Source organism: Zalophus californianus, chromosome 1, assembly GCF_009762305.2.
Source record: "Zalophus californianus isolate mZalCal1 chromosome 1, mZalCal1.pri.v2, whole genome shotgun sequence".
Taxonomy (NCBI): Eukaryota; Metazoa; Chordata; class Mammalia; order Carnivora; family Otariidae; genus Zalophus; species Zalophus californianus.
This window is the reverse complement of record NC_045595.1, coordinates 86,714,880-86,742,674: the sequence shown is the minus strand read 5'-3', so window position 1 is coordinate 86,742,674 and position 27,795 is coordinate 86,714,880. Positions and strand designations below refer to the sequence as shown.

Below are 27,795 nucleotides of genomic sequence, written 5' to 3'. Positions count from 1 at the left end.
AAGTTCTCATCCTCTCAGAAATGAGGATACACAGTCATTCATTTTGTGTTTCGGTATCAGGTGTCAATACCTTTAGTGCAGGCTTATCTTGAGACCATAGTTTAGTTGTGAAGGATGTAAGTCTTAAAAGAATAAGTCTTACAGAATTGAATCATTTATTTTTTGGTATTCAACGATTTTGTGAAAATTTTATTAAAGATAACATGAGGTTATCATTTTAATTTTATTAAAGTGCCATGCTTTGTGATATCAGTTTTAAATAAGATTGGTAGTTAAGGTAAACTTGAACATTTACTTTAGATTTTTTTCCTTGTGTTTTGTAGGACAACATCAAAAATAAATGGTATAGAATATGTTCCTTTCATGAGTATTGATCTGAGGGAACGTTTTGCCTATCCAATGCCTTTCTGGTAAGTAAGCACTGTTGTACTTTTTACTTCTGAGATGATTTTAATTTTTCAGTAGTTTTTCCATACTCTGAAATCCAATTTAGCTCATAGCCTTGAAATTAAAATTTGTAATAAAAAAGTTTGGAAGAGAGGTACAGCTGTGGGAAAAGATAAGGCAACATAGCAAGAGTATCTGTGTGGTCATTTGCCTGGTGATGGGCACATATGGATCTCCTTTCGCCTACAATCAAACTAGCACAGTACCTGGCACGAAGTAAATGTTTGTCAAATTGGTGTTTGAATCACAACAGCAAAGTCAGTAAAGAAAGAATGGAATGGAAAGTGGAATAGAATGATGACAGTGTCGTTATTTACTAAAAAAAAATCCAGTTCAAAAAAGGGTTAATTATGAAAATGTTGGTTAACACAGTCTTCTGGAACAGTGGCAGCTTGTGTTAAGAGCCTTAAAAATGTTGTTTGGTTCATGACTCCCAGCTTCTACTGATTCTGAGGAAATAAAAATTTGACTAAAGATGTGGTTAATAAGAGTATTCATCAAAGCATCTGTTACAGAAACAAACTAAATATCCAACAATATGAGAATGATTAAAGAATGGCATATCTATGTTATTATAGTAACTGCTTATGCTACCAATAAAAAATACATCTTTGAAAGATGTAGGGAAAATGATTTCAATATAGTAAATTTAAAAATAGAAAATTTGGATGTTATATGTATATTTTTCTTTCATTTCATGTATTTATAGATAAGTAGAAAAAATGATGTAAAGGTACATGTCAGATATTTACAGTGGTTATCTCTAGATAGCAAAACTGGGTGATTTAACTTTTTAAAATTTTTCAGAAATTTTGCAATGAGCATGTTCTATTAGAAAAAAATCAGAGTTGATCTTTATTACATGCCAATTGTATAAAAGGCTCTGTAAAGAACAGAAGAGCTGCTTTTCCATTTTCTAGTGTTTTGCTGTTCTTAGATGGGCAAAAGTTCAACATCTAGCCATTGAGTTATCAACCTAATTTTTTTCACCCAGGCAACCATGTGATGCTAGTCACTGATTGGAGTCTAAGAAATTTTTATATCTGAGAAGCTCTATATCATTAATCAATATTAAGGACACAGATTCTAGAGCCAAACTGTCCAGTTTTATATGCTGTATGATGCTGGGCAAGTTGTTAAATCTGTCTCAGATTTTAAAATAAGAATAGAATCTAGCTCATAGTGTTACTGTGATCATTAAATTCGTTAAAATATAAAGCACTTAATAGTGCTTGTTATATTGTTATTTAATAAGGGTTAACTTAGAAAAATAATTATTTTTGTTAAATTCTAAATTATATTACAAAGTTTGGTTGTACATTTCAGATACTTCAAAATGTTTAAAATAAGCAAGCAAACAAAAAGTTTATCCCTTTGACCAGTAATTTCACTTCAGGAGACCAGTTTGAAAAAGTGTTCATAGATGTAGTCAAAGATTTATATAAAAGATACTCATCAATATTGCAGTTGTGAAAGTGTGAATCAGTTATTCTAATACATTCTTAAATGGTTATATCTGAATAGGGATATAAACTTGTAGTTCCAATCTTTGTGTAATAAGATAAATCATGTTTTTAGTGCTCATACAACAGAACATCTATAAGAATAATACTATACAACCACGAACAGTCAAGTTTTCAAGAAATTAAATAACATGGGAAAATGCTTACAATATAATTAAAACAGTAAAATACGATACCATGCAAACTCCCTGAATTTAGGCATAGCACTTGTGACAGTTGGAATTTTACATATTTTGTATAAGATTACTTAGTGCCAGTGCTCCATACTGGATTATGTTTCATAAGGACAGAGACCATGTCTCTTTTAATTATGCTCCTGTGCCTAGTGCAATGTCTGGCATCTAGTAGATACTCAGTAAGTACTTGCTGAATTAATTAAATTTGGAGAAAAATCAAGAATAAATACTAGGTTACTCTAGCAAGATTTTTCCATTCTTGTTTTCTAGATTATTTTACAGTAGAATAGTCAGAAGAAAAAGTAACTGTAAATATTTCAAAATTCAAAGGTTAACAGACTGATGAAAAAGGGCTCCACAATTTATGAATCTTTGGTTAGAAAGATTGAGTGATTTTTAAACATTTTTTTTCTATTCAGCTCATGTATTTTTAAATCTTAAAGTAAGCATATTGAATATAAATTATATTTATAAAATATGTTTAATATTTTTATAAGAAAACACTGAATTTGATAACTTAGTGGTGACTTTTGAGAGAACAGATATTAAGGAATCTTGGATTTACTCTGTATTCTCATATGGCAGGTTAATAATACAAAGTAATTAAATTACAGATTTGAATTAACTTTTTTGTCCCCTAAAATTTTTTAAAATTTAAATTCTTCTAAATTTGTTCGGCTCACTTTCTATTTACAAATCAGCTACTGTTCCTACACAGGTACCAAAGTGTCACCAGAACACTAGTAGTTCTATGAGATGATCATCAAAAAGTTTGAGAAGTGTTATATACAATAGTCTAAGAAATTTACATAAACCGTGGTTTATTAAACATTTACAGATGTCCTCTAATGAAGAAAATGTAGGAGTTTGTAGATCACAAATGACCACAAAAGCACCTTTCTCCTACTGTTAATATTTAAAAAAAAAAACATGTTATATTTGCCTCAGTTTGCATACCATAAACTTTGTATTATCCTAGAAATCTTACAAAACCTGAAGGCTGTTACCCTTGTTCTAGAAGAGGTTTGAGGAAAGATAGATGTTTTTTATTTTGTGCTATACATCAGTCTTAGAGAAATACCACACAGCATATTCCCAACATGCAGTCAGAGGGTAATGGATAAGAATGGTGGATCTGGCACCCGAGACCTGGATTCAAATGCCACTACTGCCACTTTTTAGCTCTGTGACCTTGGCAAGTTATTAAATCACTTTTAAGCCTTTTCCAGAAATATTTGCTTTAATGGAATTGTTTTAAGGATTAAATGAATCGTGTGTATAAAATACTTCAGCATGATGTCTGGCATATGGTTATTAATAATTAGCTACTCTCATTGTTTGCCTTGCAGAGAAGAGTTTGTCAAGAGCCATCGTAAGGATCTGTAGCTTCCTAGATCTTTTTGAATTGAATCAGCTTGTATTATTGTTAATGGTTCCATTTTATTGAAACTGAATTTCTTGAATATAATGATGCTGATGTAAACTTTTAAATTATATTCTTAAAGTAAATATAAGTGAATTTAAGTTGCTTTCCTGTTGTAGTTATAAATTTATATTTTTTTAATTGAGAGGGATGAGCACATTGACTGGATTCAGGGTTCAGTGTAAAGAGCCAGATTTGACCAGAGCATTATTTTAGGATGATATAATAGCTATGATCATTATACCAAAAAAATAAAATCTCTAGGAAATTTAATTTTGTTTTTGTGTCATTTTTAAAGATTAATTTTAGTAGTAGTAGTAGTAGTAGTATTTAATTTTTATTATTACCTCAGTGATAGATGGGGCAAGCTACCATTATCACCTAAACAAAAAACTACATTTTCCAAATGGGTACGACCAGAAGACCTCACCAACAATCCTACAATGATTTATACTGTGTCCAGTTTTAGCATAAAGCAGGTAAACATTTTATATAATTTTATATGAAAGCTAACATTTTGAAGTAATTTGAATATAGATTTGGGGATTTTTTTTGTTTTATATATTTAGGTGCATGAGTATAATTGGAAAAATTATTCTGCACACTTTAACTTAGACATACTGAGATAATATGAGTATGAATAACTGGTTTGAGCAATTACAGATTTTTATATAGACCCTGTTTATCAATATGTTCTTGCAGATGAGAAGGTTGAGGATCTCAGCCTCACCTTGATAAGAGAATAGATTTTCTTTTTAAAGATTTTATTTGAGAGAGAGCGCACAAGTGGGGGAGGAGAGGGAGGTGTAGAGGGAGAGGGGATATTTCAAGCAGACTCCATGCTGAGCATGGAGCCTGACATGGGGCTCAATCTCATGACCTGAGCTGAAACCAAGAGTCGGAGGCTTAACCAACTGAGCCACCCAGGCACCCTGAGAATAGATATTTTTAAAAAAGGAAGCTATTAGCCTTATTTAAAACACTTCAGTGGTGTAACAACAGTATGGTTTTATTGCAAACTTTATTCAGTTAAGTTTTGCATTGAATTACAGATGTCTCCCAGTTAGTATAAAAATAATGGTCCTGAAATACTATGATCAAGAATCTTTTGATGTGCCTATTCAGTTTAGTTGGTCATATTATAATAAACTTTAAAAAATGCCTTTAAATTATCATTAAAAACTTGTGGGTTCAGTAAGTATGCTTTTATCCATGTAAGAAATGTATCCATCCATATTTATTTTGAATTTATTGAAATGTTTTAATCAGTTTTTCTAGGATTTGTCTGAAGAAAATATGTATTGAGTTGGCAGTATAGAATTTCTGTTTATTATTTTGGTATTCAACAACAGGTAACTCAGTATGAAAAGTTGGCTGCGTAGGTGTAGTGCTTAAATATTGTGTAATGTTGAAATTACATTAATGAATTAGTTAATATGTTAATAAATTCTTATTAACAGACAATAGTATCAGATTGTTCCTTTGTGGCATCACTGGCTATCAGTGCAGCTTATGAAAGACGATTTAATAAGAAGTTGATTACCAGGTAAAATTTTGTATTTGTCCCTTTAGCCCTTTTCATACAATTATCTCTTGACTAGAAACTAACAGCTTAGGTCTTGTCTGCGTAGAAAGTGAAGAAGCCATATCACTTAGAATATTGTGGCCCTGTATGTTAAACAGATGATTTGTGAATGTGGAAAGATTTCCTAAAATAGTCTAAGAACGTATGCACATGTATTAATATATATGAAATTGGTATGTTTTGAAATAAAATCGGTCAAAGTAAAATCATATTTATAATTATAGTATACAGTAGCCACTAGCCACATGTAGCTATTGTATACTTAAAGAGGGCTGGTCTGAATCAAAATGGGCTATAAGTGTAAAATGCATCAGATTTTGAAAACTAAGTACAAAAAAATACAAAATTGGAAGATATCTCAAATTTTTATAGTGATTACACATTGAAATATGATTTTGGATAAGTTTGGTTAAATAAAAATTAAAATCTCACCTTTTTAACTTTTAATATGGCAACTGGAAAATATAAAATATTTCTTGTGGCTAGAACTGCTTTAGAATGTACCAGAATGTTACTGAAATAGCTTTTCTCTCAATTTTTTAAAGTCTTATTACTAAAGATAATTCATTGTAAAAATTAAGCATTATAATTTTTCATGCATCTTTTCCTGAGTGGTTTTTGTGTAAGTCCTGAGATTACAAAGGTAAATTAAACACAGACCTTAGTTTCAAGCTATTTGCCATCTTGGATAAATAGATCATTATAAGTAAATAATATGTAGTGTAGAAGAAAATTGATACTGGTAACAAATGTCTTACTAGATAATTTTGTGTAACTTTATCAGAATTGTGTTTATCTCTGTCACAGTTGTAGTCACTTGCCTTAGTTCTTGTTAATTGAAATGGTCTCTTCTTGAATCAGTGAGAGATTATTTCAGCTGGCAAATATATCCACTTAATAGAAAATTTATTAGAGTATATAATTTAAAACTTAGTATTTTTCGGAGTATTGTGAAGTTTGTGCCGTGTTCTATGATCTCATAAGATATTTTCTTTATATTAAATAAGCACTTTGATTAGGGTGAAATTCTTTTCCTAGGCCTATCATAGAAAAATATTCTCATGTTTATTTTTATAAAATTGCCAAGACAATAGCATATGTCTAAATAAAATATAATATCCTGCATAGTAGTTTATATTGAATATTAATTTGGTATTTCAATATTTATTTTCCTTACAAAAGCATAATTTACCCTCAGAATAAGGATGGTGAGCCAGAATACAATCCATGTGGAAAGTATATGGTAAAACTTCACCTCAATGGTGTCCCAAGAAAGGTGAATAATACCTCTCCCCACCCCAACCCCTTCTCTCTCTCTCTCTTCCCCATCTTTGGATATTGAATAGAATCATTAAGAAATGTTATTTGTGTAAACATTTAAAAAGATTTTGAGTCTGGTGTTATGCATATTGCTACCAATAACATCATATGTTAATAATTAAAAATAAAAATTAAGAAAGTTTTTAAAAAGTGGCTTTGGGAAATTTATAGAAAGTTTCAAAAAGTAACATTGAGCTAATGATTACTAATGCTTAAACTTTAATCTGATAGCTCTTAATTGATTAAAAGGAAAAGGAAATCAGGCAAACTAAATCTATTAGGTCACAAGAGTTTATATATATTCATAACTTCAAACCTAAGAAGCCTTTAAAGTTATGTTTTTCTTTGTGAAATATATATAGTCTGAAATTACACTGCTTTCTTTAAGAACTATGAATTGTGTAATGGCCTGGCATTGTTGGGATTCTCTAGCTCTTGTCTACTCAGAGGACCATGGATCAACATTAGCATTTACCGAGAACTTGTTAGAATTGTGAAATTTTAGGCCTTACCCTGAACCTACTGAATCAGAATCTGCATTTAAACAAATTCCCTGATGCTTTCAGTCTGAGAAGTTGCTCAGTGGCTCAGTAATACTCAAATTTTGGTTATGTATAAAATCACGTGGAGGGCTTAAAACACAAATTGCTGCCCTGCACCGCCCCCCCCCCCAGAGTTTCCGGTTTAGAATTTGTGGGGTGGGGCCATGATTTGCATTTCTAACAAGTTCCCAGATAATGCTGGTGCTGCTAAGAAAACCCTTTGAGAACCGCTGCTCTAGCTAATTACTTAAAAATTGAGCAAAATCATTGAGAATGGTTTTTCTGAACTGTAGTCTTTAAATAACCCCTTGTTTAAAGAATCTTTGAAAATGTAGTTGCATGATCCTCCTAATAGTGTTAGATCAGAAATTTTCCTGTCCTCGATTCCCAGATCACTTTATAAATGCGACTTAGAAACTGTGTCTTTGTGGTGATCACTTCCTCTGTTACTTAAATATATCTTTTGGCCATAATGTTCTACTTCTCAACTGTACATAACATGAGTCTTTTTGCAGGTTTAGGTTAAAATTACATGTAGTAATATTGTTATTTACCTTAATAGTGAGGCCCTTTTATAATTATTTTAGATATAATGTACATTTCTAGAATCTGTAATAATTTTGATGGTATAGATCCATTTAACCAGTTGGCTCAAGGTTATCAGGTGACAGGGAGATTAGCCTATTAAATGGAATAAAGACATTGTATAATATTTTATAATTGATCAGATTCTAGAAATACGAAGCTATCATTACCTTAATAATAGTCACATTGTGCCTTTTATTTCATCTGTATGAAAGGTATTTTTTTCCTTGATAGGAAGGATTTTAAGATATTTTGTACCACCTAAGGTAATTAATGTTTTCTTTCTCCAGGTGATAATTGATGATCAATTACCTGTTGATCATAAGGGAGAATTGCTCTGTTCTTACTCTAACAACAAAAGTGAATTATGGGTTTCTCTCATAGAAAAAGCATATATGAAGGTCATGGGAGGATATGATTTCCCAGGATCCAATTCGGCAAGTATCAGGATGATCCAGACACACAGACTTATGCTATCTAATGACTATTTTAAATTTGAGAGATTATAGATGATATTTTTGTTTAAAGGAAAATAAAACAGTATGAACCCCTGAAAAATGTTGATCGGTCACCTTGTTAAGGAAAACTGTTTTCTTTTACGGATAGTGCATTGTAAAGGAATCAGGGAAGCCTAAAATGTATGTCTGCTGTCATGCTGAGATACAAGACCAGTTAGATACCATGTACCTTTCCAAAGAAGTCTCTTCAGATCAGAGGGATGTGTCATTATTGTCATCCTTATGTATGTTTTTTGATTCGTAAATAAAGGTTCAAGGAGTTTGTTTTTTAGTTTTTCCCCATCTTAACACTGCTTAACCTACAAACTCAAGGTGTGTGCCAGTGTCCTTTAGTTGGATGAGGTAGACTGGGCTTATGCCAGAAATTAGATTAGTATAACTTTGAATTATGACAATAACCAGCCTGTGGCCTTAAAAAAGGTATGTAGCCATTCTTAACCTCTTTGCTTGTCTGTAATATGAGGATAATACCCACCTCTCAGAGTTGCAAAGATTAAATGAAGTAATGTATGCAAGTCATCCATGGTTCATAGCTGGTTAGTTTTCCCACCTAATACCAGGCCTCCTTCACTCTTCTGGTTCTTATGTTAGGCAAAGAATGTATAGGTCATAGTTAAGTGCAGTAGGATATTAAAATTTCTTCTTGGCCTACGTGCTCAATTGTTCTGTTCCTCAAATATTTTTATAGTTTAGTTTCTAATTCAGTGCCTTTTAATTTACCTAGTGCAACGTAGAGAAGGAATGAGAATATATGTAAGACTTTAGAAAAGTGGCTGTCCTAAGAACTCACTAAATGGTGACTGTCATCATCATTATTAAAGCAGCTTTTATCTGTAAGATGTTTTGAGTTTTCATCATATTTACCAGTAAAACAATTGTTGCATTCAGGAAAAACAACGGAGATTATAAGGAATAGATAAACTTGTACTCAAATCCAGGTAGGAATTTGAATTTAAAATGAAATCTATTACTGGTCGAAAACAGCTTACTACCCTGTGATTTATTCTATCAATCATTACATCAAATCAATGAGATTTAATAGCTACCATGTGGATTCATTAAAGAGCTTGAAAACAATATTGACAGTCCTGAAAATGTGTTTATGTTGCAGAATATTGATCTTCATGCACTGACTGGGTGGATACCAGAAAGGATAGCTATGCATTCAGATAGCCAAACTTTCAGTAAGGATAATTCTTTCAGAATGCTTTATCAAAGGTAAACATTTTCTCTCTCTCTCTCTCTCTCTCTCTCTCTCTCTCTCTCTCTCTCTCTCTTTGGTAGTAAAAGAGGCTTTTAAAATTCATGTCTATTTAGAAGAAATTGCAAAGCCTGCATTTTTAGTTATTTAGAGAAATTCTGGTTTCATTTATTTTGTTTTCAGTTTTGTTTTTGTATAAGTAATCTCTGTGCCCAACACGGGGCTCAAACTCCATGACCCCCACGTGCTCCACCCACTTAGTCAGCTAGGCACCCCCAGGAAATTGTGTTTTTAAAATGGACTTCACTTTATGTACTTGCTATGGCCGGCCCTCAGTTATCCTCACTGCTTGTTACAATTAATCCAGATTGTAAATAATCCAAAACATTGGAATTTGGAATATGTCATATGGACAAATTGTTTTATACTTCCCAAGTACTTACCAATTTGAGGGAAGGTGGAAAAAGAGAAATCTGAGAATATAAAGAGGAAGGTAGCTTTTAAGCCTTAAATGAATAATCCACAGGTAGAGATGGGAAAATTGTGCAATAATACACATTCAGTAGTGAAACTAGAAAATTTCAAAGATTTGACAAAATGTATTTGACATCTTCAACTTTATTTGTAAATCATTTGAAAACTTAGCATTTGCTTTCCTTCACTGATAAGTTTCTACCTGATTATCTAAAACTGGAGGAGGGTGGGGTAATGTGATAATTTATCTGATGCATTGTGAAACAGAAATGTACCTTGTTCTCTGAGGAGTGTTGAGAATAGCCCGTTTTAGAAAAGTTGTCAAATTTGTGGAAATTTTCATATTAACTCTTGAGACTAAAGGAAAGATAGTGTGATCTGATGGTATAAATGTGTTTTCTTTTAATTATTTGTCTGTTGGGGTCATTCCAGGTTTCACAAAGGGGATGTCCTCATCACTGCATCAACTGGAATGATGACTGAAGCTGAAGGAGAGAAGTGGGGTCTGGTTCCCACACATGCATATGCTGTTTTGGATATTAGAGAGTTTAAGGTTTTGCTTTACGTTTTTTTCTTTCTCATATCTGATAGTAAGACATTGCAAGGATCCCAAATAGTATAATAGACCTTTTTTTTTTTTTTTAATTTAAATTTTAGGTGCAGTATTGGTTTCTGGAGTAGAATTCAGTGATTCATCACTTACATAAAACACCCAGTGCTCATCAGTAGTGTAATAGTCTTCAGAATACTGACAAGTCAGTTTTAGATGAAGTTTTAAAAATCATTCTACCTATTACATTAAATAATGTGACCTCAACCATTGGAAATTATGAAATAAAAAGATGGGAAATGTAATGACAGTGACGTGCAGATGTTGATGACAAAACAGAAATGGCTTTTGCCTCTTTTTCATAAAAGTAAAGGGTTGAGGTAAACACACAGCCCTCAAGGTTCTGGGCTATTTGCTGGTGTTGGGGGCAATCATAGTGTTAGGCTCTAGAGCATGGTAGACATTCAGTAAATATTTATGAAAGGACAAAAAATAAGAGAATATCTGTGAATAAGAAACATGCCGGTGGGTTTGCAAATGTTTCTCTTCCTAGCAGCCCTCACATGCTGTTAGACATTTCAGACTCTTTCTCTGCTCAGGTGTTGGAATGGTTGACTTACTACTTCTCAGGTTATTGATTAGCTCTTTTTAACTGAAAAATAGATCTGTTCTATGGATTAGAAAATACAGAGATTGTTACGGTAGGATTCTTTTTCTCTAATGATATAGAGTACCTAAGCTGTGTAGTCACTGGAAAGTTTAGCCACATGTTCCAGTTTCCTCTGCTTAAACTTACAGAAGGAAGTAGTGATCAATCAGCAATGACAATGTTCCACTGTGTATTAACTAGATTGATTTTCTTATATGGCACGTAGAATTATATGAATTATGAAGGCAGTAGGGACCTGCTGCAACATCAATTTATATGTCTCAAGGCTTTCTAAATCAACCACTATTGTATCCCTCACCATTGTGTATAGAATAGTGTGTTCCTTTAAAAGTAGCATAAAGGGCGCCTGGGTGGCTCAGTTGGTTAAGCGACTGCCTTTGGCTCAGGTCATGATCCTGGAGTCCTGGGATCTCGTCCTGCGTCGGACTCCCTGCTCGGTGGGGAGTCTGCTTCTCCCTCTGACCCTATCCCCTCTCGTGCACTCTTTCTCACTCTCTCTCTCTCAAATAAATAAATAAAACCTTAAAAAAAAGCATAAAAATTGATTACTTAAAGCAAAAAAATAAAAACATACGTAAAATTGAATAAGCTGAGAGATTTGTTTGTTTTAGAAATGTGATTTTCCACAAACATGAGTCAAAACATTGGCCATAACAGTTGCTGTTATTTAGTACTATGTGTATGTTATTTTATTGTTAAAATATCCTGGTAGGTGACCAGGATGCCTGGGTGGCTCAGTTGGTTAAGCGTCTGCCTTCGGCTCAGGTCATGATCCCAGGGTCCTGGGATTGAGTCCCACATCGGTCTCCTTGCTCAGCAGGGAACCTGCTTCTCCCTCTGCCTGCCACTCGCTCTGCTTGTGCTCACTCTCTCTCTTTGTCTCTCTCTCTCTGACAAATAAAATCTTAAAAAAAAAAAAATGTTAATTAAAAACCATCCTGGGAGGTGATCAAGTGAGTTAATAACAAGATAATTAAATTTAGATAAAGTCAGTATAAAAGTAAGCTTGAATTTGAGGAAATTTTCTGTGAAGATTGTATCATTTACTTTGAATAATGCTATTTGTTCTGATGTTCAGAGGAAACTATACAAATAACATGTTTATGAGAGAAATAGGCACCTGTGGTTTGACCTAAAAACAAAACATTTAAAAATTTGCTGAATGTCAGTAAATTAAGAATTTTAAATAACAGCCATTTTAGTTAAAAATCAGAAAGCACTATTTACGTAGTTTTAATTCCACATGGGAGTTATTCTGTAGAGATGAAGGCATTTTAGAGCATGTATAGTTGAAGTAAACTGTGACCCCGAGACAGGTTTCTTCACTGTGGTGTAATGCTCTCTGTTCATATGTATGCTTTCTGTTCCTATCTTAATTCTGTGCAAGTCACTGAAGCAGCATTATCCAGCTTGAGCAGACATCTCACATTGTGGAGCTGACCCCAGTTTCCTTTTGCTTACCCGAACTTTGTAGTCAGGGTTGATCTTTATCTAAAGGCTTCTTCATGTGTTAAAATTTATAAGGGTTTTCACCAGTATCTTTGATTAGTTATATACTTGAGGAGTTCCCTGGGTTCATCATTCTTTTCTTAAAGATTTTATTTTGAGAGAGAGAGCACAAGCGAGGGGGAAGCACAAGGGAGAGGGAGAAGCAGGTTTGCAGGCTCTCCGCTGAGCAGGGAGCTTGATGGCTGTGGGGCTCAATCCCAGGACCCTAGGATCATGATCTGAGCTGAAAGCAGACGCTTAACCGACTGAGCCACCTAGGTGCCCCGGGTTCATTTTTTATCTTATTTTTGCTGTCTGTATTTTGAGAGAGTTCCTTAGTTCTGACTTGAATTTAAAAATATTTCCAAAAATATTTATCTTATTAGGCTTTTATCTGTAGAACCTCTGTTGTGCAGATAGACCTAATCTTAGACTAAAGGTACTGCCAGTCTTCTACATTTGTGAATTTCTTCACTTAATAAGATTTTATTAATACTTATGTGAAAATGTTATCTTTTTTGTTTGCCTCTAACCACCTTGCGTATTCTAAGATCTTCACTTTTAGTCTCAGCAGTCCTTTTGGGTCATTTTGTTGTCTCCTCCTTGAGGTTATATTCCATAGTCTATTGTGAAGCCACATCTCAGTTTCAAGTTGCTGTCTCTAAGTCCAGCAAGTCTTACCAAGGGATTTTTGAATCTATTCAAGTCTTTTCATTTGCTGCCACTTGGAAATAACTTTGAAAATGGGATGTTTCATCATAAACCAGATCCTTTTTTAGTCTAACATTTCTTCGCCTATTCAGGGCCTCTGAATTACAGGCTCTCTATCCAAACAAAATCTACAGCTCCTTCTTAGTGTCCTTAAATGTCAGTGATGCCTGGAACCTGCCCCAAAAGAACTTAGCAATTTTCTCGCCTTTATAGTCCTTCTTTAAGAAGTGTTAAGAGTTCTGAAATAAGGCAGATTTCCTGCTTATGTAGAGCTAGGTTTTATGAAAAAAAAAAAAAATAGAGTTAAATATCTGTGTGGCAGGGGTAGGAGTGGATAACTGGTAAGAAGAAATTGAAAAAAGGAATTTGAAGATTCCTGAGAGGAATGAGTCTTATGTCCAGAAATCACATCTTTCCCAGGCCATGATTTGCCACATTTAAAATAGCTGAGGAATGTGTCTTTCAGAAAAGACATCATTTTGACAGTTTGACATTAGAAAATGAATACAATTTCCTAATTTGACTGCTTGAGATAAGACAAATACTTGTATTTACAAGCTCTTTTGGTTTTCTGAGTCCGAGTAATGAGTTCTATAGACACACTTAGTGAGCACTTAGTAACCTTAACACTCTGTTTTATAAACTCAGTGGAGACTTCTGAGAAAGGACAGTAGTGTTACCATTTCAAGGAGTTTACAGTCTCATTGGGGTGACAAGACTCATACATTTGCACAAGTAGGAAACAAGATAGGATATTTGTTTTGAACTAAAGTAATACAGAATGTTAGCACTATAAAGTTTAGAGAAGAGGTAGTAATTAAAAGAAGACAATTATTAATTGCTAAATATTTTGCACATATTACTTCATTTAATCTTCACAACAGTGTTCTAGGAGACATTATGATCTTCATTTTATGTGTGAGTAAACAAATGATCAGAGAGTAAATGACCCACCCAAGGTCCATAAAGCTAATTAATAGTAGAGCTGGCATTTGGTCACATTTCATTTCTGACTCTAAAGTTCATGTTCTGTTTCTCTTCTTCACTGCTTCAGTCTTCACTGAGAGATGAGTGGAGGAAAGAGCTAAGGAGGATCTGAAAGGATCTGAAGGGAGGAGCGTGCTTAAAAGGGATCAGAGAGGGCTTTCCAGGAAAGGGGGACAGCCTGGGTAAATGCTGTTAGAGGTAAAACTGAATAAGGATTATTTGTGGGGATGATGAGAGAAAAGACTAAATTAGAGCCAAAGATACTTGCAGTATGAGTACTGGAAAATAAAGTGGGGCCAGAGCAGAGTAGGCTTTGAAAGGGTGGGAAATTCTTGGGCACCTGGGTGGCTCAGTTGGTTAAGCGACTGCCTTCGGCTCAGGTCATGATCCTGGAGTCCGGGGATCGAGTCCCACGTCGGGCTCCCTGCTTAGCAGGGAGTCTGCTTCTCCCTCTGACCCTCCCCCCTCTTGTGCTCTCTCTCTCTCTCTCTCAAATAAATAAAATCTTTGGGAAAAAAAAGAAGAAAAAAGGTGGGAAATTCTTGATGCTCTAAGGCAGCACTGTCCAAAAGAACTTCCTACTGTAATGGAAATGTTCCATGGCTGTGCTGTGCTGTGCATTAGCTGCTAGCTATACGTGGTCCTTGAACGCTTGAAATGTTGCTAGTGTGACTAAGGAACTGATTTTTAATTTTTTATTTTAAAATATTTTAATTTTAATTATCACCTGTGGGTAGTGACTACCATGGACAGCATAGCTCTTGGGAATAGGTAGGCATTTAGTTTTTGATCAGATATGTGACCTAGTGAAAATGTTGATTAAAGAATATTGTAACTTGATTTGGAAGGAAAAGTATTGATCAGTATTCAAAATGCATCCTCTCTTAGAAAATGCATGATATAACATAAAAATTTGGTAAAACTGTTTTTGCAACTTTATCTTCTGTTTTTTTTTTTTAATAGGGGCTGCGATTTATCCAACTGAAAAATCCTTGGAGTCATTTACGTTGGAAAGGAAGATACAGTGAAAATGATGTAAAAAACTGGACCCCGGAGTTACAAAAATATTTAAACTTTGATCCTCGAACAGCTCAGAAAATAGACAATGGTAAATATATCTTTTTAATTTTAATACCATTCGATCTTTAAATAACATAATATTATGAAATGTATTAACTGAAGTCATTTGTCATTAAGATATTTTATAGATTAACAGACATCTAATTTTCAGGAATATTTTGGATTTCATGGGATGATCTCTGTCAGTATTATGATGTGATTTATTTGAGTTGGAATCCAGGTCTTTTTAAAGAATCAACATGTATTCACAGGTAACTTTTTGCATATTTCAGAATATGCTTTATAGTAGTCTCCACTTTTTTCATGTAAAATATAAGAATTAATTTATGAAGACTAGCATTCTTTTTGTCATGCCCACAGATGACTGCCATGTAATAGTTATTTTGTTTATATGCTATTCTGGTTATGCCAGAAATTTTTTAAGCAATAAAACAAAAATCCTGATAACTTAGTTATATTAGAAACACAAAACTTTTAAAAATAGTCTTCTATTTTAGCTCAATGAGACACTTAATTACTGCTTTCTTTGTTGACTTTATCTTTTAGTACTTGGGATGCTAAGCAAGGACCTGTGAAAGATGCCTATAGCCTGGCCAACAACCCCCAGTACAAACTGGAGGTGCAGTGTCCACAAGGGGGCGCTGCAGTTTGGGTTTTGCTTAGTAGACACATAACAGACAAGGTACTGATCTCTTATATATCCCATACAGAAACTTTAAAAAATACAGTTAGACCATTGTGAAGAAGATACTTAATTTGGTTACCAGCCTGTTTCATTTATACAGGTGGCTTGAAGATAGTTTTGTATTACATAAATGAGTATTTTCCTCTAAGGAAATTTATATACTTAAAATCCTGAAGAAAAATGTGAATTTATGCTTGTCAGTGAGGGTTTTGAGCTTGATTATATATGCTTTAGGTCTTAAGAATATTAACATTAAAATACTCTGAAGGGGGTTTGGAGATGTTAAATCATTAGGCCTGATTCTGTAAAGCATAACCATAATCTTAATAGCCTCAGGGTCTTATTTAATGTATTATTTTATACAATGTGGTCATCCATTGAAATGAATTTAATTCAGAAAAGCGGTTTTTATAGTACTAAGTAGCTGAAATGCTCTTAAAATTGGAATTTTTTTCCCTACTTAAGAGCATTTTGAGCCCATTTTCCTAACTACATTGGATTCTTTGTACTTTCAGGATGATTTTGCAAATAATCGAGAATTTATCACAATGGTTGTATATAAGACTGATGGGAAAAAAGTTTATTACCCAGGTATGTTTAGTATACATTCAAACAAACATTAAAATTTTATTTGCCTGATTAAAATGACAAGCTTAATGTAGATATATGCAGAAATAATGCTGATAGGCTAATAAAGAACCATTCGAACAGACATGCTGGTATTTTTGCTACTTTTGTGTTGTTTTGATTTGTTTTTAATTTAGAGACCTCAGGAATTTGGGATTCCTATATTCTTGCATATTGCTGTCAGAGTTTTATTTCTAAAACTTAAATCCTTTTTCTCTCATCAAAAATTCTATGGTTTTCTGTGGACTCCTGGATAAAAGCTAAGCTCTTTGGCATGATTTGTAAGACTTTTGATATTCTGACCTTAACCTTCCTGTTGCCTTTTATCTCAGGCCCCAGCTTTTCATATTACCCTCAGTGAGGTACTGACTACTGAACACCCCATGCCCTTCCTTCCCCTCTTTCCATACAGTTTCTTCTCCCAAGTATCTCTCTCATCCCTGTCCTCTACCCACTTACTCCTCTTACCCTATTCTGTGTAATGAACATGGTTAAGATCCAGCTTATATGTTATTTCCTCTGTGATAACCTTTCTGCCAGGCAAAGAGAATCTTTCCTTCTGCAGGGCTCCTGAGGCATTTAACATACTATATTGAAATCACTTTGCTTTCACATTAAAAAAAAAAAAGTTTATCACATATTAAGCGATAGGAACTGTTAGTTTATGTTCTTGTTGGGAGAGACAGAAATAAGGAAAATACCAGATAGTGATGTATGTGTAAAGAAATAAGTAAGGTCACGTGTTTGTGACTGATGGGTTGCTTTGGTTGGGTGGCCATGGAAGGCCTCTTTGAGAAGGGATAAGAGGAACTCTGAATGACAAAAAGGAACCAGTCCTGCAAAGAAATAGAGGGAAAAGCATTACAGGCAGAGGGAACAAGTGCAAGGACTCTAAAATGAGAAAAAAGAGTGTTTCTTAGAAACAGAAAAAAGGCCAGTAGGCCTTGGTGGTATGGTATCAAGAGGTCAGAAGGTATGTAGGCTCAGATTACATGATGTCCTGTAAGCCACACCAGGGTTTGGATTTTGTTCTAAGTGTGACAGGAAATCTTTAGAGAGCCTTGATCAGGAAAATGACGATACAAATTTTTTTTTAAAGACCATTCTTTGGGGCGTCTGGGTGGCTCACTTGGTTAAGTGACTGCCTTTGGCTCAGGTCATGATCCTGGAGTCCCAGGATGGAGTCCCAGGATCGAGTACCGCATAGGGCTCCCTGCTCAGCAGGGAGTCTGCTTCTCCCTCTGACCCTCCCCCCTCTCATATGCTTTCTCTCTCTCTCTCTCTAAAATAAAATCTTAAAAAAAAAAAAAAAGACTATTTGAAGAATTATATTGGCAGGGGCAAAATATGGAAGAGAACCAAATCAGTGGTTTTGACAAAGAACTTAGCATAGTAGTAGTGGAGTAGAGATGAGGAAGAGTGGGCACATTTGGGTTTCAGTAGGATTGTCAGGACCTGAGTTGATGTAGGGGGCAAAGAGGGATCAAGGATGATTTCTGTCTTTTTGGCTTACTTCATAAAAAGCTGCTATGACATTTACTGAGATGGGTAAGAGTTGGCGGGGGGAGCAGTTTTGTTGTGGAGTAAAAGCACAAAGTTAATTTTTGGTTTTGTTAGTTATTTAAAATACCTATTAGATATCCAAGTGTAGAAACCAAGGAAACAGTTGGGTTTTTGGGTAGAGCTCTGAGATACGGTTAGGATTATAGATACAAATTGAAGAATCAGGGGCATATAGATGCCTTTTGAAGATAGGACTGTATATACTGCTGGTGGAGAGAGTTATAGGTACAGAGATGAACACCCAGAAACTGACCCTTGGATTCAGACATCTTAAGGTTGAGCAGAGGAAAGTTACTGCAGAAAAATTAGAACAGAGTACCTGAGGAAATAGAGTAAGATTTACATGACCAAAGGGAAGACAGTGTTTCATGAGGGAGAGAGTGGGCAGCTGCATCTGTTGCTATTTTAGAGGTAAGATTAGGTTAGAGAAGAAACAATTGGATTTAGTGTCCTGCAGTCATTGTTGACCTTAACAAGAACAGAGTTGGTGGAGAGGTGGGCCTAGAAGCCCAGTTGGGTTGGATTGAGGAAAGACTAGGAGGTAAGGAATCAATTATTGACAGTTCTTTCAAGACGGCTGTGCAAAGAAAGTGGTTTCATTAAGACTTGTTTTATTTAATCAGAGGAAAATATGGTATTCATCCCCCTTAAACCGGGGCGGGGGGGTGGCGAGCACAGGGAGACAACAGGCCCTGATTCCTATCGGTCAGTATCCCTTGATACTCCAGAATGGGCATGGCACATAGTATTCCAAGGATTAAAGATAAATTAGCCAAATTTCCCATTTTTCATATGTTGGCCACTATACAACCAAAAAAACACAAATATTGTGAGTATATATTCCTAGCATTAAGATGTTTATATGGCTTTTGAACTTCAACAATATTTTTGTTACACTTTTTATTTGGATTTTTTTTTTTAAATGATGCTCCCTCTTACATATAATGATAATGCCTTTTCAGAAAAAAGTACTTTCTGGTTTACAGTTTTATTTTCATCACAACACTCTGAGGTGAATTTAAAAAACACTCTTCTATCATTCCCTATTTGACAGGAGAGTAAAACGGAGGCACAGAAAGTTTAAAAATCTTGTCCAAGATCACAGATATGCCCTTTTTCTCTTCACACTAGATGACACCACTCTAAGCATTAGAGACTTATTACCTGTTTGAGATACTGAAATGTTTAGTTTTTTCAATAGATATAAGTATTCGGTGTTCCTAAATAAGCTAAATGATATAGCATTGATTTTAAATGACATGTAGTAATTGACATGCATGAAATAATTTTATTGTATTGGCCTTGATTGCAATGAGACATCAGATAATATATTCACGTAGCATTGTTTGTAATAGCAAAATATTGGAAATAATCTGTCAGATTGAATAGTTATTCAGACAATGGGGGTATAAATAAGTCATATTCATGTGATGGAATATCATATAGGCAGTTTTAAAAGGAATAAACCATATCGATATAGAACGTGAATCTTAAAAACATGTTGAGTGAAAAAAGCTTTAAAATAAGACATATGCTGTCCTTTTTTTAGATAAATGCCCATAGAAATAACCATTCATTTTTAGGGATGTGTGTGTGTGAAATTCTGGAAAGATGCCCATTAATCCATCAGAGTGGAAATGAATAAGACTAAGGGTGGTGTTAAAAGGGACTTTATTTTATAAGGAAGAGAGTATGACTCCCAGAAATGTTAATTTAGTTCTGAATGGTGGGGAATATAGATACATTTTTATATACTACTTTGTATCTTAAAAAATTTCCTCAAAATAAAAAAACGTCAATCTTGATTTTAAAATCCTCTGTTGGAGAAAATTCAACATAGGGCTAATAGGAATTATACCTCATTGAATGTATTCCAAAAGATTGCATTTACTTATTAGAAATTATTTAAATTTTTTGCTTAATTATAAAGTTTTAAGTTGAAATTGAAATTCCTTAGTACTGTTATATTTTAAAGATAGAATCAAGGGGGGTAAGGATGTCCATCAATTTTTTTTCCTGTCACGACCTATAAAACTTAAAAACTACAGAAACTAAACTATCCTTTTTTGTAAACCTACTTGTTTGTAGGTGACCCGCCTCCATACATTGATGGCATTCGAATTAACAGCCCTCATTATTTGACTAAGATAAAGCTGACCACACCTGGGACCCATACCTTTACATTAGTGGTTTCTCAGTATGAAAAACAGAATACAATCCATTATACTGTCCGGGTGAGTAAACCAACATATAGTGACAGAACACAATAATATAAAGTACATAATGTACTCTGCTTCATAAGTGGGATTAGCTATGGAAAAAATTTATTTCTGAAAATTGTTCTCTATATTTTGTGTGTGTGTTTATATTAATTCAGTATTATGCTTCCCACAGAAAGTAATGCTTTTGAAAAGTAATGTTTTTATTTTGAATGACATATTGAATGACCATTTTAGTTTTCAGAATAATAGTTTAGTCCTGAGGTAATGTGATATGTTGGACTAATAAATTCTATTTCAGAACAAGCAGTTAAGAACTCCTTTATCCTATGTAATACTTTAATTGACTTAACACAACTTTGAACTCTGAAAGGAAATCAATTGCCTGTAAACATATTGCTCTCTTATAAGCTGGGCAGGTTGGGTGGGTGGGGGGAGGTTATTGTAATTTTGTTCTGCATAGGTTTTTTTCCCATCAGTAAGGGAGCTCAATTTGAATAGATTTTTAGTGTTGAAAGGGACATTGGGAGGCTGCTTCCACCCCCTTTATTCTTCAGATGCAGAAACCAAGGCCTAGGGAGATTGCCCTGAGTCACACACAGTAGCAGAGAAAGCCAGAACAAGATCCCTAGCTGCTCAATTCCCAGTTCATTAAACCTGTGTACAGAATAATGACTTTTATGTATGCCAACTAACTTTTTAGTCTTCCAGTATATTCTTTTATCACTTTGGAGTTTTTATAATCATAAACTTTTATCAGTACAATAAATTTTGTTTTAAATCTAGGTATATTCAGCCTGCAGCTTTACTTTTTCAAAGATTCCTTCACCGTACACCTTATCAAAACAGGTAAGAATTCTCTGGGTTATAATATCAGAGAAATCTTAGAATTCTCTTGGTTTTTTTCTCCTTATTTTATTCACATTTAACAACTTTTTACAAAATAAAAACATTCTGGACTTGACAGTAATACAAGGAAAATATAAGTGGTCTCCAGTCTGTGTTGGAATACAAGATCTTCAATGAACAACATTTAGTGATTCTGTGGGAAGAAATAAAACTCAAAGAAAGAAGATTATGCAGACTTTGGTCATTAGGGAAGGGTTCGTCATGTAGATGAACCTTTATTTTTTATTTATTTTTTTAAAAGATTATTTCAGAGAGAGCGCACAAGCATGAGGGGGGGGCAGTGGCAGAGAGAGAAGTAGACTCCCTGCTGAGCAGGGAGCCTGCCACGGGGCTCCATCCCAGGACCCTGGGATAATGACCCAAACTGAAAGCAGAAGCTTAACCGACTGAGCCACCTAGGCGCCCCGTAGATGAACTTTGAAAGTAGAATTAGAGACTGGTTTTGCAGGGTGGGCTAGATGTGTAGAGGAAGATTTGAGGGAAAATTCTTGGCTCCCTTGTCAAATATTAATTGACCATATATGCTTGGGTTTATTTCTGGGCTCTTTATTCTGTTGGCCTATATGTTGTTTTTATGTTAGTACTGTATTGTTTTGATAACTACAGCTTGAAATCAGGAAGTGTTATCTCCTGCTTTGTTCTTTCTCAGGAATTCTTTGGCTATTCAGGGTCTTCTGTGGGTCCATGTAAATTTTAAGAGTTTTTTTCTTCTTGTGTTAAAAAGAAAAAAAAAAAAAGTCATTGGAGTCCTGATAGGGATTGAATTTATAGATGGCTTTTGATGTATTGACATTTTAACAATATTAACTCAGCCCATGAACATAGGATATCTTTCCATTTATTGTGTCATTTTCAATTTCTTTGATTAGTGTGTAATAAGTTTTCAGATGACAGCTCTTTTACCCCCTTAAATTTATTCCTAAGTATCTGTTTTTGATGTTACTATAAATGGGTTTTCAGAAAACTCATTGTTAACAGAGAAATGCTACTGATATCTGTATGTTAATTTTGTATCCTGCAGCTTAACTGAATTTTTTGATTAGATCTAACACTTTTTTGGTTGAGTCTTTAGGGTTTTTCTATATATAAAATCATGTCATCTGCAGATAAAGACAATTTTATTTCTTCCTTTCCAATTCAATACATTTTCTTTCTCTTGTCTGATTACACTAGCTAGGACTTCCCAGAATATGTTGAATAAGAGTGCTGAGAGTGGACATCCTTGTCTTGTTCCTGATCTTAGAGAAGAAGCTTTCAACCTTTCATCACTGTGTATGATGTTAACTGTAAGCTTGTCATATGTGGCCTTTGTTATGTTGAGATACATAATTTCCCTCATTTCTTAGGGAAGAGTTTCTATCATGAATGGATGTTGGATTTTGTCAGATGCTTTTTCTGTCTGTGAGATGATTGTAAGATTCTTTCATTCTATTTTGACATATCACTGATTAGCATATGTTGAACCGTCCTTGCATCCCTGGGGATGTCTGTGTTTTCATATAGTTTATTAAGCTTCCTTAAGGATTGTTCTGCATTCTTTGACAGTTCATAGGTCTCCATTTTTGTTAGGGTTATTGGAGTGTTAATTCGTTTTTGTTTTTTGTTTTTTTTGGTGATGTTGTTTACCTGATTTTTTGTGATCCTTAGTTTTTTTAGGTTTGTAAATCTGCACATTTGAGTGATGAGGCTCACTTTCCAGCTTCACTGTGGCGGGGCCAGTTTTCCACCAGTTAGCTTAGTTCGGGTTTCTGGATGTGTCTTTGGGCAGACGGGGCCTGCCATGATGGTCTGTTTTTGGGCAAGGCAACTGTTAGACTCTGAGGTTGGAGATGGTGGTTGTGCCATGAGCTGAGAGCAGTTGGGGAGGACTGCCGGCTCAGTCCTACCCAAATGAAGCTGTGGAACAGGCTCCACAGTTGCTTAGATTCTCTGGTCAGACTTACTACGTGGTCAGGACATGGTACTATGACCAGTAGCAGATGGGGCTATGAACTAGTTTCCCTGCTTTGGTAGGGCAACAGGATAGGACCCAGGGATTGTGCAACTCACTATGTGGGGGCCTGCACTGAATTCCCTAGTCAGGTGGGGCACCAGTTTTGCTCTGCTGACGGGGCAAACCCACAAGCTGTGCTTTTCGTTCAAGCGCCACTATAAAAGGCCTGTTAGGTTATGCAGCTTCCCATGTGCTGTGGTTTGGTTCCCTGGTCAGAGAGGCTGAAGGCTAGTATTCAGTGATGAGCAGGCCTACAAATCAGATTCCCTACTTGGGCTCAGCAGGAGACGCATCTCTTCGTTGTCTTGACACAAGCCCACCTACACCCCAAGTTCTGTAACCAAACGGCCACTGGCTTTGCTCTGTAAACTATTGGTTCTGCTTGCCTCTTGGCTAAAGTGCCACTGGAATGCACAGCATCCAGTAGTTGTCACCAGCCCTCTGGTCAGATGGGGCTGAAAGGCACTCTCTACAGCAGTTGGGGCTGTGACTCAGCTTCTTGCCTGGGTGTGGGCAATCCAGGCTGTAGGGCTGGCAAAACTCATTTGAGTATCCAAATCAGGCAGATCTGCATCCTGCCAAGTTCCTGGGTCAAAGCGTGCCCTATCTTGGTTCTGCAGATAAGCAAAGCCACTGGTTGGGATTACTACTTGGGCACTGCAGGTATGAATTCAGTCTGCCGAGGTCCATGTGCTGGTTGTCGCAAGCTCCACCCTCTTCTCTGTCACAGATTCCCCTGTAATCCTCATGTTGCGAGATCAGGTAGGGGTTTCTGCAAAACAAGCCACAATGCTTGGGGGAAGCTTGTTGTTTACTGGAAGAATCAGAACCTCAGGGGAGACATCTCCACTTGGTGCTTTGCTGGCCTAGAGACAGTGCGGTCAACATGTCGCTGCCTCGCTTGTCCTTCTGATGCCATCTCTCTTGGTCTCTATGGTGCAGGAGGGTGCTTCTGCCTCACCCCCATGTTTAGGATTTTCTCAGTGCTATCCTCTTCTGGAATAGCTATTATAATTGGCCTTGTGAACGGGAGCAAAGCAGGAGAAACCTGTTGCCACCTTGGTGACGCCATTCCCTTTTTAAGTCTTTAAAGTAGAATTGGAGAATGGGAAGTTTTGTTAATACAAAAACTTTGTTTTATTAAAGATTAATGGAAAGTGGAGTGGCCAGAGTGCTGGAGGATGTGGAAATTTCCAAGAAACTCACAAAAATAACCCCATCTACCAATTCCATATAGAAAAGACCGGGCCATTACTGATAGAGCTAAGAGGACCAAGGTTTGTGATTAAGTAACTTTCTTAAATTAATATATTAAAAATGAGTTTAATGGAACAGAATAGGGTTTTGAAACAGACCTATGCATGTACAGGCACTTGATTAATGAAAAAGATGGCATTGCAGAGGAGCGGGGAAAGGATAGTCTGTCGAATAAATGTGCTGGAATAATTGAGTATCCATGAGCCAAAAAGGTAATTAGACCACTGTCTCACATCAAATCTAAAAAACTTTGCAGTTGGGTTACTAATAAAAGAAATATCTTAATGACTTCAGGATAAAGAAAAGTTTAAGACACAAAGCACATAGAAAGATTTGTAAATATGCTACGTTAGTTATATAAAAAAAAGAGTCCACCATTTAAAAAATAAAAGCTTGGATAGGCATGTCATGAGAGGGACAATCCAAAATGGCTAATAAACTATTGTAAGAGCCAAATATTTATAACAACCCAAGTGTTCATCAGCGGCATTGAAGATTATAAAATAGTCATTGAGTCCTGCATAACAATGAAAGTAAATTAGAACTACCCGGAACATGATGGATAAGTCTTAATGCTGAGCAGAAGCCATAACGTCAACTGTGTGATTCCACTTATACGAAGTGAGGAGCAGGCAAAATGAAACTATTATTTAAAGATGCATGCTTAGGTTGTCAGACTATATAAAAGCAAGAAAGTAGGGGAGGGGTTTGGGAAGTGGGTGAAATAGGTGAAGGGGATTAAGAGGTACAAACTTCCAGTTGTAAGTCAGAAGGATGAAAAGTACAACAGAAAATACAGTCAATAATATTGTTGCAACGTACGGTGGGTGCACTCACTGTGGTGAGCATAACGTAGAGAACTGTCGTTATCACGGTGAAACTAACATAACGTCGTATGTCAATACACTTTTTAAAGAAAGGCAAGAAAACGTTAAATGTTAGCTCTGTGGGGACGGGAGCTGTAATAAGAAAGGCACAAACAGGGACTTCTACGGCGCTGAGAGTTGTGTTGGTCTAGGTAGTGACAACCCTTGTGTTCACTTTACATGTAGGCTGTATGTTCTGTGTACATGGTGTTCTGTTTCTCAACTTAAAAATAGTACTTTTAAATAAAACTAGACTTAGTTTTGCCTTTTTACAAACTTTCAAAAACTAAGAATCCTTTAGATACGGTTAAGCTAGTTTTCTACAGTTTGATAGGTGAAATAAGGTATCTAGTTGCTCTTTTGTATTTAATTCGTAGATTGAAGTAAAAGTATTTGATGTAAAAATGTTTGACAATGTGTAGCTTTTGCTTTGCCTATTCATGTCTTTTGCCCATTTTTCTCTTGGAATTGTCATGGTTTTCTTAACTGTAAGCATGAATAGGGATCTGTATCACATATTTCCAAGCATTTTTCCCAGATCAATTTTTTTTTTCCACAGAGAAAAATTTTCATTTTAAAGTAATCAAATCTGTCTTTTCAGGTTTATTTTGCTATGGGCAGGAAATCTCACCCCAGTATCAAATTTGTACCATATTTTTTTCTAGTTCTTTTGTGGTTTACTTTTTATATCTATATGGAATGTATTTTTATATTTGGTGTGACTACAGTGTAAGTTCTTTTTCCTAAATTTGTCACCTCATCACCATCTTAAATAATCCTTTCCCTACTAATTTGGAATGTCATGTCTACCATATGCTAATTACTTCTATAAATTCAGATTTTATTTCAGGGTTTTCTCTCTCCTTCCACTTTTTCTGTAAAGACAGTATTTTATCATTTAAATGTAACAGTATTCTCTGAGAGCCTGTGGTAAAAATATAATTTCTTCTAAAGTAAGTTTAGTACTAAATCTTCATAGCTTCAATTTAAAAATATAAATGGTACATCTTGTATAATTAAGAGTAAAAATAGTATATGCATGTGTTTCAGAGTGTTTTCCTCCTAAAGCTTTAGAAAGCAATATACTTGGTTTAATAGGGTATCTGCACTTTAAAGACTGCACTTTTGAGTCTACTTAAGAACGACAATAATTGGTTTTGTGTTTTTTTTTTGTTAGGCAATATAGTGTTGGATTTGAGGTTGTAACAGTGTCCATGGTGGGAGATCCCGGTCCCCATGGCTTTCAGAGGAAGTCTAGTGGTGACTATAGGTAATGTTAGCATTTTGACTACATCTAATTTATACTTTACTTTTTGTGGCATCATTTTCTGTAAACTTTGTTCTCATTTTTCCTGCATATAGGTGTGGGTTTTGCTACCTGGAATTAGAAAATATACCTGCGGGGATCTACAATATCATTCCTAGTACTTTTTTGCCTAAACAAGAAGGACCTTTTTTCTTGGACTTCAATAGTATTATCCCCCTCAAGACAACACAACTTCAGTGATGCAGCTTTTCAGCATTTACTGGATTTTACCCTTACCAGACATCAGCTCTTCGAATGAGGACGGAAATCCTCAGGACACTGAACAGAATTAAATCTCTAAAAAGGTTACTGTGGGATCTGGTGCTCAAGTCAGAGTGTTTAGAAGTGTATATAGTCAGAATTACCCTAAATCACTCAAGTACTATTTACACGGTTTTGTGTGTATAAGGAGTTGGTGTGCGTTGAGGGGCCACATCGTATAAACAGATTGTGGAGGATTAAAGGCTAGGCTCAGTACGAAGCCTTTGCTAAAAGAGAATAGAGACCAGATAGGGGACATGACTCATCCACTCACTGGGTGGAACAGTAGGCTGGCATAATATTCTGAAATATTTATATTTGTCTTTTGGCAGAGCATGTTGTAAGTTAAACCTGCTTGTATTGTGATTCTACTGTACATCTTGGGCAGCTAATTACCAAATGAATCATGTCACCATAACAGATTTTTAATTGCGTTATGATTTTTAATGTTTGTTGCCCAGATGTTATGAAAGAATAAAGCTTTAAGAAATATTTTAACTTAGTTAACAATGAAGGTTGTTGAACTTAGGTACCTGTCTCCCATTAACTCATGTAAAGAGAACTGAGATATATTCACTATTGCAATTCTTATTTATCAGGCTCAATGAAGGTAGTAATCTGAGACACTGAAGACAGAGTCGTTTGTTTAGTCTTTTAAAAATTGCTCTTCTGGTAACACTGAAAAACAAAATACCATATATTAAATTTTCAGATGTAATTGGGGTTGTATTTGGAGAAACTGCCAAGAGACTATTGCCATGTATAAATTCCCAGTTTACATAGAAATCCAGAGATTTCTGGAGAGAGAATGATGAGAGCAGAATGACGC

At 35.2% G+C, this 27,795-nt stretch overlaps 1 protein-coding gene across 2 annotated transcripts in view; it reads left to right on the top strand.

Moving 5' to 3' along the window:
- Positions 1-27,588, top strand: part of CAPN7 (calpain 7) — a 40,272-nt gene extending 12,684 nt beyond the window's left edge. The window contains exons 6-21 of one of the 2 annotated variants that reach the window (XM_027585496.1): positions 324-410; positions 3,922-4,048; positions 5,030-5,115; positions 6,337-6,430; positions 7,892-8,038; positions 9,231-9,337; positions 10,227-10,347; positions 15,164-15,308; positions 15,432-15,531; positions 15,827-15,962; positions 16,481-16,556; positions 20,244-20,389; positions 21,161-21,223; positions 24,423-24,553; positions 26,577-26,669; positions 26,762-27,588. In XM_027585496.1, the coding sequence (XP_027441297.1) occupies positions 324-410; positions 3,922-4,048; positions 5,030-5,115; positions 6,337-6,430; positions 7,892-8,038; positions 9,231-9,337; positions 10,227-10,347; positions 15,164-15,308; positions 15,432-15,531; positions 15,827-15,962; positions 16,481-16,556; positions 20,244-20,389; positions 21,161-21,223; positions 24,423-24,553; positions 26,577-26,669; positions 26,762-26,906 (1,804 nt within the window). In that variant the 3' untranslated portion in view covers positions 26,907-27,588. The remainder of the gene's footprint in view (positions 1-323; positions 411-3,921; positions 4,049-5,029; positions 5,116-6,336; positions 6,431-7,891; positions 8,039-9,230; positions 9,338-10,226; positions 10,348-15,163; positions 15,309-15,431; positions 15,532-15,826; positions 15,963-16,480; positions 16,557-20,243; positions 20,390-21,160; positions 21,224-24,422; positions 24,554-26,576; positions 26,670-26,761) is intronic. The other variant, XM_035729214.1, reaches the window with a different exon arrangement.
- The last annotated feature ends 207 nt before the right edge of the window (positions 27,589-27,795 follow it).